Source organism: Protopterus annectens, chromosome 9.part0, assembly GCF_019279795.1.
Source record: "Protopterus annectens isolate FY-2018-M chromosome 9.part0, PAN1.0, whole genome shotgun sequence".
Taxonomy (NCBI): Eukaryota; Metazoa; Chordata; order Ceratodontiformes; family Protopteridae; genus Protopterus; species Protopterus annectens.
This window is the reverse complement of record NC_056743.1, coordinates 690,806,953-690,820,245: the sequence shown is the minus strand read 5'-3', so window position 1 is coordinate 690,820,245 and position 13,293 is coordinate 690,806,953. Positions and strand designations below refer to the sequence as shown.

The 13,293-nt window shown below is 36.8% G+C and overlaps 1 protein-coding gene across 1 annotated transcript in view; it reads right to left on the bottom strand.

Annotated features, from left to right (window-relative positions):
• The window catches only part of LOC122811453 (major histocompatibility complex class I-related gene protein-like), a 522,120-nt gene that overhangs the window by 133,079 nt on the left and 375,748 nt on the right, over positions 1-13,293 (bottom strand). Inside the window, exon 5 of the mRNA XM_044083305.1 lies at positions 11,066-11,173. Within this exon, the coding sequence (XP_043939240.1) occupies positions 11,066-11,173 (108 nt within the window). The remainder of the gene's footprint in view (positions 1-11,065; positions 11,174-13,293) is intronic.

The window sequence follows — 13,293 nt, the reverse complement described above, 5'->3', positions numbered from 1 at the left end:
GTTTAATTTTTCTTCTTTTTTGCTACATTAATTTATGCAAGAGGTCTCAGAAAAACCAGCACACACTTTTCAAAGCAAAAATCAGAATGTTGCCCCCAAATATGAATCACTTGAGATGTATGCTGGCTGTAGTTAATAAGCAAATTTACAAATCATTATTACTATTATTTCTTTATTGAATTTTAATGGTTTTAACCATAATATAAAAATAATTTGCAAGTGTTTGAATTTTTAGGTTCCTTACTCACGCAAGTGTAAGAAATTTACCTATTTAAAAAGTAACTTAAATGTTACTCACACTGTAAATCATTCAGCGGTTATATGAATCTGAATGCTATAAGTTCTGTGATGTTGCCATAATAAGTCACAATGATGCTTATCAGAGTTTCAGATTTTTTCAACTTAATTTGTATTCTGTTACTAAGGCTTGATATTATTTTGTATTAAATTCATTGTATGTGCCAGTTACTGGCTATTCACATTTGTTAAGGATTTTGAGAAAAGGCTGATACCAAATAAATTCATATTATAATTCTAGCTGGTGATTTCAGGTATTGATTATGACCAAAAACTCTTAGCAGGAAATGTTAAATTTATGGCTGATTTTTTTTTCAAACGTACAATTTAGTCAATTTCTGGTGACGAAAATACCTTAACCAGCCCGAATATACTCATATAACTCTTCATTTAAAAATATGTGAAAATAATTTTTTCATGTTACACTCTATGCAAGTCTCTCTATATGGAGGTTAACTGAAAGCTTATTTCACATCTTACTTTAATGTAATTACAAGTAAGGGATCATGCAAAAAGGTATTGGTCAGGTAAAAATTTAAAATGTTATTATTTTATGAAGAAATTATAAAAAAATAAGGAATTTTAGGAATATAATTCTGGCCAAGAAGTGTTGTTCACTGAAAAAAATGGATTGATTTTAAAGCATTAATGGTAACAAAAATGCATTAGTCAACCTTAAGACTTATGAAATAAGAAAATGAGAAATTAGTTACATAAATGAACAATTCAATATAACTGAAAAAAGTTTAGAAGTTACGAAAGATATTTTAAAGAAAATTATATCCAAAAATATTATTGGTATACTAAGGTAATAATATTTATAATTCACTCATGCATTATGGGAAGATTTTATACCATAATGCTTAACAGCAAGAAAAATATATTGCTAAACTTTATAACTCTAATCAGAAGCACAACTTTATAAACAGTGGAGCTGATTCCAAAAAACTTCCTCTCAGTGTAAGTGGCCACTTACATTGAGAGCAGATCTTTTGGAATCTGGCCCCCGTTGTAAGCTTGTTTATAGATAGGCAGTACACTGAAGTAAGTCACATTACACCAAGAGCAAGTCTTTTGAAATAAGGACAGACTTACACTGAGCACAACTCTTTTGGAATCTGGCACAGTATTCTGCAGATATACACTTTAATAACCATCTATTTTGATAAGTATTATGGAGATATTTTTCATGTTTCATCTAATCAGAATGTTTAGGCTGATAATTCCTGAAGAATGCTCTATTCCAGATTTGTTATCCTATGGATTTTATACAACATTTTGTTCAGAACTGGTTATTTTATTTTGAAACTACTTCAGTTGTTTTCTACTCAAGGCCAGCAATCCAACAGTTTTGTTTTTAAAAGCAAAAATGTATTCATATTATAAGCCTAGAGAAAGTATCTGTACTGAAAGAAAATTATCACCCATTATCACTCTTAAACTATGATAATAAAATATATGCCAACATTGTTAATTATTTACTCACTTGTATAGATAATGTCAATATTCATATCAATCTGATTTTCTCTTGGGTAGAACTATTTGTCCTATAGTATAAATCAGGCAAAAATAATATTTATTCACAACAGTATTACCAAATTTCATTATTGTTATAGTATTAGTCAATGTAGACGCAAATAAAATATTTGCTACAGTAAAAACTCAATTTATATTGAAAATATTAGAAAAGTTAGACACTCTAGATAACATTCATATTATTATTTCTGTTATTCTGCCACACACCCCTTTTGGTATATTAAGAATCATCTGACTGATATACATACAGAAAGTTCAGATGTTAGACATGGCTGACTTCTTTCAATTACTCTTTTCATATTAACATTAAACCTAGTATTAGCACCCATTTAAAAGGAAGAATTTATACTTTAAGTTCTTATAAATATTTAAGTTTCAAATTTATGTTATATGCCTGCAGTCTTTTGTCAACAGAATCACACATTAATGATTCATTAAATATTTTTATCATTTAGTTCATATGTGTGTACTAGGCTAATGGCCATGGAGCCTTTACAAGCCTATCCAGAGGATTACCCTGGCATTGTGCCACCTGACATTATTTCCCAGTGCCTCTGTGAAGTAGAGCCACTGCAGTGATCCCTGGCGTGAATTCCCTATTTCCCATCTATTCATCAAGATTTCTCTTGAAGAGGGCCAGTGAGGTGCTCTGTTTGACATGTATGGGACATCTAGTCCATAGCATGGGCAGTCCCTGGGTTATGAACCTGTCCCTCTGGCATGTTCTGTTGCTTGTGGTAATGAGGTTGAGGTCTCTGGAGCATGTGGTGTAGAGGGATTGGGATATCTTTCGATGTAGCATTTCTAACAGAGCTGGGTGAGACATGGCTTTGTAAGTCAAGCAGAGATTGCCTCTAAGTAGGCAACATGAGACAGAGAATAGTTGGAGTGTTTTGAGTATGTCCATGTAGGACAAATGTTTAAGGCCTAGGATCATCTTTGTGAGGTATGTTTGCGGCCTCTCCAGTTGTTGCAGGTGTCCATTGAGGTACATGCCAAATGGGGCATTGTACTCGATGATTGGCCTAATGAGGGAAGAGTAGAGGGAGACAACGACCCCCTACTTCCTGGATGCAAAACCATTACTAATCAGATGTGCCACACAGAAGGACTGTCTGACCACAGTGGCAATGTGGTGGTCAAAAGAGAGGTTGCTGTCAACCTGTGTTCACAGATCTCTTATAATGCCTTCTGTGTTCAGTGGACTACCATCGATGTGGTAATTTATGGCAAGTGAGTTTTTCCCAAAGGGGATGCTGACACATATTTGGCCATTGAGCTTCAGGCCATGCTTCTGACAGCATACGTTGGTCTCAGTGAGGCCTTTCTGCTGGAGGTCAACATCACTTGGGTAGCTAATAATAGCTTCCAACATGCAATCATCTGTGAACTTTGTCAACCAGAGTACCTTTGTGATGGCCTGGACTTCAGAGAAGTAGATACCAAACAGGAGAGGACCCAGGACTGAACACTGTGGGACCCCACTCGTGACTGGTCAGCAGTCTGACTTGGAGTCAGCTACTTTCACACCATGGGTTCTATCTGTGAGACAGTCTGCAACCCACCTAGTGATATAGGGGTTCATGCCTACATTAGTAGGTTTTCTATGACTCAAGAGTGGGGAATGGTATAAAAGGCCTTGGCCAGATCAAGGTAGGCTGTAGGACCACATTGACATCATCCACAGCTCTGGTGACTGACTCAAAGAAGTTGACCAGGTTGAGCAGGGCATGATTTACCCTCCACAAAACCAAACTGTGTGGGATCCAGAGTTTGGGGATTCCCTATATCCTTGTTTATTAGGTCCATGATGATGCGTTCCATAGCTTTGCATATCAGACGTGTCAGGCTAATGGGGTTATAGTTCCCATGGTCTGTAGTTGCTCCTCCTTTGTGGAGAGGGATGATTGTAGCAGTGCGCCATTTGGTAGGGACAAAGCCTGAGGTGTGGCTGTGATTGAACAGAGCACACAGTTGTGGTGCCAGGTAACTCTGTAGTTCATGTAGAACACAGCCAGAGATATTGTCAGGTCCCATAGGAGATGTATTTCTGGCCTTGGACAGTGCTATTTTAACCTGTGCAGCAGTAATACTGGATATCTGGCAATCTGTTGGTATTGTGATTGGTCCTTGGCGGGGGTAAGCTTGGCACTGAATCTGTCGGACAGTATATTGGCAATATCTGTTGGGTCAGTATAGGAGGTACCATTATGCAGTAGCTCAGAGCACATCTGGGTATTGGCGTGGAGATTATTTACATAACTATACAAGGCCTTGTGTTTGTCTTTACTATCTGCTGCAATTCTGTTTTCATAGTTAGCTTTAGAGGATTTTATGAGTGATCTCAACTTTTTGTTGAGCCTGATAAGGGACTTGCTCCAGTCTTGGGACTGCACCTTATTCCACATCAGTTTATTTGTTCTGTTGTTGAGTTTGTGTATGGCAGGGGACCACCAGACTAACTTCCTGTTTTGGAGGACAGCATCTTGGTTCTATTGGGTATTACTACAGTCAGAGCAACATACCACGATGCAAAATCAGCAGTTAGTACACAGAATTCAAGATATATAGCAGGATGTATGGTTAATACTGGTAAAACCAATATTGAAATCCTTTTAAATTGTGGGATACAAGATGCTAAAATATTTAAATCAGTAGCATTTTTAGAATGGCATTAGTCAGCAGACACAATCAAGCAAGGTTGGATTTTAATTGGATTATCCAAATGGGGCAAAAATGGCAATATTTACCTACACCATCAGATAGACTTCCATAACCAAACTTATGCCTAGCCAGGTCTTTTTGATTATTAATTGCATGTCGATACCAAGCAACACTTTGTTTCAGAATGTTTGAACTGTCTTCTGGAGATTCATATGGGGGCAAAGATTTTTCAAAAGTCTTGACCAATCAAATCAGATCCAAAATTTCTAGGATATAAAGTGCAAGGCACAAAAAATATGGCTTTTCATCCAGCTTTGAATGAATTATAATGACTAATATTGTTAGGTGGGTTATTTTCTGGTAGTTGCTATGGTTTTCAACCCATTATGATTCATTAAATGTATGGGTTTACAATAATTCTTTTTTAACCTTTCATTTTTGATTCTAAAAATGTAGAAGCAAAATTGAATGTTCCATTTCCCTGGTATCAGTTACCTTTATTTTGTCAGGTAGCTCAGTCAGTTCAGTGAGAAACCAATGCAGAATTAATAGTAAAGGAGTGATATAATTAGTTTCAGTTTAACCATAATTTGACTGACATGTGGAGCTCAGAATTCCAAGGGTTCATCAATACAGAAGAATGGAATAAATGTAGTTATCATAAAGCTAGAATATGGGTTACCACTGATGTTGTTTCACTCCTGTTACAATACTCATAGTCTGCTTTGAACTCTGATATGAAATCCACTCTCTGATCTAGTGCAAATAATGTATATATTATATGTCTAGCATCACATCCATTTTCTAGACAGAAATAATTACCTTAGACTTTGCATTTGGATGTACATTGCATTTGGATGTACATGTGATACTTGTTAGCTCCTTATCTTTATGTCAGTGCAAGTTCCTCAACTATATTTTGCTGGTGTATCAGAAACACACTGCACCTCACAAAGTGACTGTCCTGATATTGTATTACTGTATTCAATCGATGTATAATTGTTTTTGCTCTCCTTTTGACCTCAAGTTTACCAGCCCAGCTTGCAGTGCCCATGCCCATGGTGGATCTACCAGCCACCCTTCTACTCCCCCCCCCCCAACTTCAGCAATATTGCTGGCATCACTTGTGGATCCTAAGAGCATTCTGGGGGCTTGTATCATCTGTGCTTCCATCTGGGGGGGGGGGGTATTTTATACCCTGCCCTCTCCCTTTCTCCTCCCCCCATGCTCTGTGACTGCATCTGAGGGCAGCTTCCCTCTTTGGACCATGGCTCCTCTTAGGGAGTGTATCAAAGTACTGTCCCATCCAGGATGGGCAGGCCCGTCCCTTCCCTGCCACTTTGCCAGTTGTCCAAGCTGTTAATCAAACCTTGGTAGTTACAGCTTTATCCCTGTATGTCACAAAGTGGATTAATTGATATATAATATTGAGCAATTCTATAATTGTATTTAATTGAATGTAAAGGTGTACAATTATATAACTGTATTTTGAAATTTATGTATCTGCCCTATAGGCTCGGGTTATGACTGAAAATGGTCTTTTGAGCAGTTCACTCACCTGGTTAACAAACAGCAAATAAATAATGAAGTCTTTAAGATCTGAGAGAAACCGTGTTATATAATAAAGTATTCTTCATCAGGCATATTGGATTATTGATAATGCTGGTGCAACAACAGTAAAAAAACAATGTTGGCACAGATGTAACTTCAAAGGCTTCTGGCTGCAAGCTTGGTGGGCTGTTCTATCATTTCTTCATGGTCATAGAAGATGCATGAAGTGAAACAATTTTGCAGTAGGTAGCTTTGTTCCTTCACAGCTAGAGGTTCACCATTTTGATTCTCACCTGGGGCGCCTTCTTTGTGGAGTCTTCATGTCCTCCCTGTGTTTGCATGTTTTTTTTCCAAGTGTTCTGGTTTACTCCACCATTCCCAAATACATGTTATAGGGTGGTGCAAGTGCATGTATGTGTGTGTGTGATATGAAAGAATAACAGTGTCAAGGCTAGTTAGCTGTCAGTGTGAACACTGGCTGTAGATGATTGTCAATGTTGATGTGACATCCTGACCCCATGTGCAAAAAAATAGAAAAAATGTAGTTATGGCTGGCTGGAAGATGGACAGACTGAAGACACGTGACATAACTGAATTCTTGGATCTAAGCAGCATATGAAAAACAATTTTTTTAATCAACATCCACTAAATGCATAATCCTTAGTTTTCAGAATTAAGGGATTTCATTTAAATTTCCATTACAGGCTTGGTGAAAACTGCTTATGAAATCAATGATTTTTGAAAATATTAACATTAACTGTTACGCAAGGGAGGGGTTGATTCAGAATTATATGTGTAATATTTTTTTCTGCAGTTGATATAATTATTTTATAGTGCATGGAGCACTGTAGTTACGCTCCAAAATTGGAAAAAAAAGATAAACCTGTTATGTATTACTGTGGTGTGACACTAGTCTGTAATAGTGTATTTAACTCTAAATGCTGTGATGATTGGGTATAAGCAGAGCTGGATCATGGTCAAATGGGTTCCTAGGCAGGGTAATGGATCTGGGCACCTCCCAAAGCCATTTCAGTGTCCCATAACTTGGCTATTTCTCCCCAGTTACAATAAAGACTGTTCAAGCCTGCCATACTATTGTCTTCTTTACTTCTACAATGATTACTGATAATTGGATTTAATTTAAAACTTTTATTTCAAATTTTATAGCACAAACACTGATAGCGTTTTGCTAAACAAACAATATTGTTTCACAGTGAAAACAGACTTAGCATGAACAGTAAACTTTTCTTCCCTTGAAACTCACATTCATTGAAATGACATTGATAACTATATTCAAAAAAAAATGCATCTAGCCAGTGGTGGGTTAAGTTTACCTCTGGGCGATTTTCAAACCAAAGGCTCCTTGCACACATTTGTAGGGCCATGCAAACATGCATGTGTTCTTTGATTCACCTTCCTGATTGTATTAAATTATATTCCTTGTATAATACAGCACCAGTTATTAGAATGTGTTTTAAATTTGTAGTTTTGAATATTTTTCCAGTAAGCAATGAATCACAATGTATGAATTAATAATGACAAATCTGCCCATTTCAGAGCATTTCAACTATAAAAAGCCACTCAGATCCACCAATATCATCAATATGCACAATCACTGCAGAAATAAAAGTCATCTGAATAATTCCACATTAAAGAGATGTGTAACTAATGAAGAGGTTGCTACTGGGAAACATTACATTTTAGTGTTCCATCTACAAATTCAGTGCCCCACGAATTGCTTGTGTTACATTAACAAAAGTTGGTAAGCTGGAAATATTGTAATAGGAACTGGCTGGCAGACCAACAAGTTCATAATTATCAGGCATCTCATCCAAAGGAGGACACACTCAGGAATGCAGCACCCCATCCCCCTTTAACGTACATCGTAGTAATAGCAATCCATCCACATGGTATGGGAGTAGAACCCAAAGCCTTCTACACTGAAGCAAGTATGCTACCTGTTGTGCTACCAACACTGCTTTCAAATTCTATAGTACTAGTACTGACTGCAATTTGCTAAACAAAACAGTTGCACATTGAAAATAGTTTTAGTATGAGCAGCAGTAAACTTCTCCTTGAAACACACAATTTCTTGAAAATGCACTAAAACTCATAGTTTTTTGAAGATACACTGAAACTCATAATTCCTTGAACAGTCTGGTAGTTGGTGTAGAGGATTCTGGCTCTTGGCTCCTGTAACCAAGGTACAGTGTTTAAGCCTGAGTAGGTTAATTGACTAAGCTGCCTAGTACATTTTACACACACACACACACACACACACACACACACACACACACACACACACACACACACACTCACTCATACATACATAGGGCAACTTTACAAACAACTTACTATAATGGCTACCACAAGTTTAAATTCTAAGTGCATTTCTCTTATGCAAGGGTGAAATTTGTTTATACTACATCTGTGTTGGCATGTGTCATATTAAAGCCAGATGCAGAGTGCTTGTGCATCTTCTTAAAAGAGAAGATGCCACCAAAACAGTAAAGAAGAAATGTTTAATAAATGTTTAATTAATTTAATTTAATTTAATTAATTCAAAAGTAAGTGTGAAGCCCCCTGGCCAGAGTCACCCCCCCCAGCCACTGGGCCCTAGGTAACTGCATAAGTTGCCTAGTGCTGGATCCAGCTCTAGGTATAAGGGAAGGGATATTCTTTCAGTCCCTGAATATCATTCCTCCACTACAGAAGTTTATAGACATTGCTCTGTAAGTAACTTATTTAAATTAGGGCAGTATTTAAAAACTGTCTCTGTCTTTTCCCTTACCTGCTGTCTACGCAACAGCACTTGCTAGGTGCTTTACTAGCTTTCAAAGCTAGTAAAACATATTGCTTTTTCATTTTTTTTTTGTTACAGGTAGTACATGGAGTAGAAGACTCCATACACTACAAAGAGTTATGATTGGGTCTCACTGATCGTATCCCATTATTATGTGTTCTCAACATGGATGCTAACATACCTCTCAACTGTCCAGATTTTCACAGAATGTCCAGATTTATTGCTCATATTTTTGGTCTGTTCCTCATAAAATTTGTGGTTTTCTGGCAAATCACTGGGATGATATAAGGATCGACATACATTTGAGTTTCAGACTTAAAATTCTTCAAAAAATATATGTTAAAACAAACCCTGTTACTCCAGCAATGTGCTAAGTTTATCTTCTTCTTCTTCTCCTTCTTCTTTCGGCCTTTCCCGGTTAGGGGCCACCACAGCGGATCACCTGTCCTCTCATGATTGGCAGTGGAGTTTTTTACAGTGTCGAGTTGCCAGCCCGGTGCCCAACCTTCCACAGAAGGAACACACAGACATGCACTCACACCTAGGGCCAATTTAGAGTGTCCAATCCACCTGCAGCATGTCTTTGGGATGTGGGAGGAAACCGGAGCACCCGGAGGAAACCCACACGACCACAGGGAGGACATGCAGACTCCGCACAGAAGGCACCCCAGCCGAAGATCAAACTGGAGAACCTCTTGCTGTGAGGCGACAATGCTAACCACTGCACCACCGTGGCCGCCCAACATGCTAAGTTTATAAGAGCAATAATTAAAATCTGTCCCTACTTTTGGGCCTTTGTTCCCCCATTTTGTCTGGCTTTGTCCAGATCTCTTGCACTAAGAGGTTGAGAGGTATGATGCCAAGATTCATGTCTCATGCTTTATCTTGAGGTAAATTTCTTGACATCCATGTCTTAAACACAAAATAACAAGGTTACAGTTGGAGACCTGATCATACCCCTCTATATTTTTGTTGCTAAGTTATATGTTTTGTTGAAACTAATATTAAACCAATGTATTTCATCTGTTTTTATGTTAAATATGTCTCTGTCTCATACTTTCCAAGGCTTAAAACATACTGTTATATAAAGATGGTTCCAAATATATGATCTACCTCCCACTATTCTGTTATTACATACTAACTGAAATTGCTACACCTTGAAAGAGGGGGAATATTCCCACACCCTGCAGTCTCATACTTAGCATATATCCCTCACTTTATCACCTGCAACTCTGTGATTCTACTGATCACATTCACAGTTAACTTCAAAGATGCACTCAGTTTAAATATGTGCTATGAATATATTGTATCTTTGTTATAGTAAATATATGTATATGTTTTATCATTGTCTCCATTTTGAAAACAATGAAAGAATCAAATAAACAAGCAAATAAATGTTTAACTACCCTTTTTACTCCCTCATTTTTGTTTAAATATTATTGCATGGTTTTCTGTTTAAATACTCTACACTTACCATTAGCATACTTTTAAGAAAGAAACACAGACACTTTAATTTTAAAATTATTGAAACTAGTATAAACTGCTCGTCCATGCAAGGCTGGCCTACTGTGCCTGCTAATGGAAAAGTAGGAGTAGAGCGAATTTCCACACCCCCATGAGTCTACTTCCAAAGACTGAGAAACCAAAAGACTGAAAACTCAAAATACTGAATGATGGAATTTGCCCCTTCTCCACTGTTGTGCAATCTTGGAGTTGGTATATATAAGTAGCAGGGGGTATGGGAGATGTAGACTCCTGCGTGAGGAGTGCAGGAGGGCATGCCCCCTGCATTAAAATGTTTTCAGAATTTTCAGTTTTCAGTATTTTTACATTCAGTCTTTTGGTTTTTCAGTCTTCTGAAGCAGACCCCCCATATCCTACTTCCCAAGTCCACAAACAGCTAACCACTGACCAAGATCTATGTCACTGAGGAGTTCCACAAAATGTTCAAAAGGGCAGCATGATGTTTGTCCTTCTGATCAGCATGTTCTGTTTTGTCTTCCTCAAACTGCATGGTATATATCTGTACAAGGACAGACGACATGCCCTTGGTGTCTGTAAACATTAACTTCACATTTCACTGCTTCTGATGGTACAATCCTAACCACAAAGTGTTAAATAAATGAATGCTTTAACATTAAATGTAAACATTAATTTTTAGTATCCCAGCTACCCTTTTCTTATCTTATCTTACTGGAATCTTCTCATCCTTACCGTTTTGTTGCTTTTTCCAGATAACCACTGCGATTACAGCAATAAGGATCATGGCAACAGCAGCAGCAATAATAATCCCAGCAATGAGTGCAACATTGGACTCTGAATCTGAAATGAACAGAAAATTATTGAGAAGAATTATACTAAACGTCAGAAATCAGGCTTGTAATTACACTGATACTTATCCACTTAGTTTGTTATATATAATTTTTAGAAAACAGTCAGCAATATTTCAATAACCATATGCAGATGCAGGGGACATATGAATGCATTTTTATCCTTCCCACATGACAGCTGCAGACTTCACCAATAATCTGAGAGAAGGGACATTGATTGAGTGCATATAATGGCAGCCCTACATCATGGTTACCACCACCAAATGGTATTTATGAGTGGGACTGGAGTAGAGAATGCATTACATCAGAAGGTCTTTGCACATAGTAGCCAAGGAGATGCACAGGCAATAATTTGTACTAGATTTCACCACAGCATTTTATCATATGTCTGTGTCTGTAGCTATAATTGTATCAAATGGTGTACTATAACATAAGTGCACCAAGTTTGCCAGTACATTTGGTGAACATCCATGTGAGACACTATCCAGCTGTCTACCTAGCTAAGTCACTAAGATAGATGCATGACTTGCACCAGTAACTGGAAGTCTGGATCATGATCAACTGACCTTGATTTAATGTACACAGGAATAATAAATACTTTTTATTCAGTGTGTTATTTACTGCTGTGACCTAATAATGGCAAAGAAAACATTTGATAGTCAGTCTTAGAGTTTAATTAACTTGCTTGCTAACAAGAAAGAAAAACATAACTGTAAATCCTTAACTGGTTCTAATTACATATGTGCCACTGAGCAAGTGGTTCAAGTGTCACTGTAGATATTGAAATGAATACAGATATTATCCACCCATCATCAAATAGGCATTCACAACATACTTCAACACACACTAGTGAAATGCACACAGTTCTTTAAGTAACTTTATACAGCTGTGCCTACATTTACCAACATAAACAAAGAAACAAAGCATGTATTTTGATTGACAGTAAGAATTGTGTGACATAGAGAAAATTGCAAAGTGAAACATCTTGTATGTATATTAAATCTGATAAAAATATATTCATTATATTGTATTATTTATTAATCATGTTATGAACTGTCAAGAGCTTCAGTTAGCTAACCTGAGGCAAAAAACATAAATATAAAAAAAATCAACAGAAAAGTTACAGGCTTAGTTACAGGGAAGGTACACAGAAAACAGAAATGAAGCAGCTAGTTACAGACAATATGCAAAGATGAACTGGTCTAACTAATACAGATTCACAGGACTGAATAATCATACGCATTCAGTTGCACACAGGATACATAAAGGGATATTTTTCAGGGAACCCTATTGAAATGTCGGGAGTCAGAATGCCAAGTTCTGAAATGCCAAAGAATGAAGACTGAAAATGTAAGAGAAGAGCAACTATCAAACATTGCTTTTCTCCATTAAACTTGTTTTTTGCAGGGGTCACCCAAACTGCACCCCCCCCCAGACACACACACACCTGGATTTATATATACCAACTCCAAGGTCACCATACTTTGGAGAAAAGAGAACATTCAAGAAATGGCAATCTTGCATATATTTATGTAAATCCTGTTTTTCAGTCATTCATTTTTGACATTCTAGGACTCGGCATTGTGAGTATCAACAATTCAAACAGTTACCGTTTCTTGGTAATTATTAAAAAGTGTGTACAAGATGCATCTAAAATGGTGAATTCTTTCAATATGTAAGACCAGAATGAGTGTTTTAATACTAACCTAGCAATTCACCCAAATAAGTAGTGAACAACACCCAAGTCTACCTAAGTATCTACAAAGAATATTCGGAAACTAATTAAGTAACAAAGATAAATTAAGCTTTGAAAAAACATAATATAATTAACATACTAAGAATGAAATATTAAGTACATCATTAAACAGACATAAAAGCAAAGTAATATGTTACAATGATAATATGATTCATGTTTAGAACAAACTGAAAGGTCAGAATAAATGGGATTTCTTTAATACATGAAAGCAAACAAATATAATTAGCAATATTCTAAGGTTGCACAAGCTCTGGAACTTTAAATGATAATGACAGCAATAATAAAAGTTTTGTGCTAAAAAACTAACTATGCCTATAAAGCAAATACACAGTACTTTATGGCATACATAGATGCAT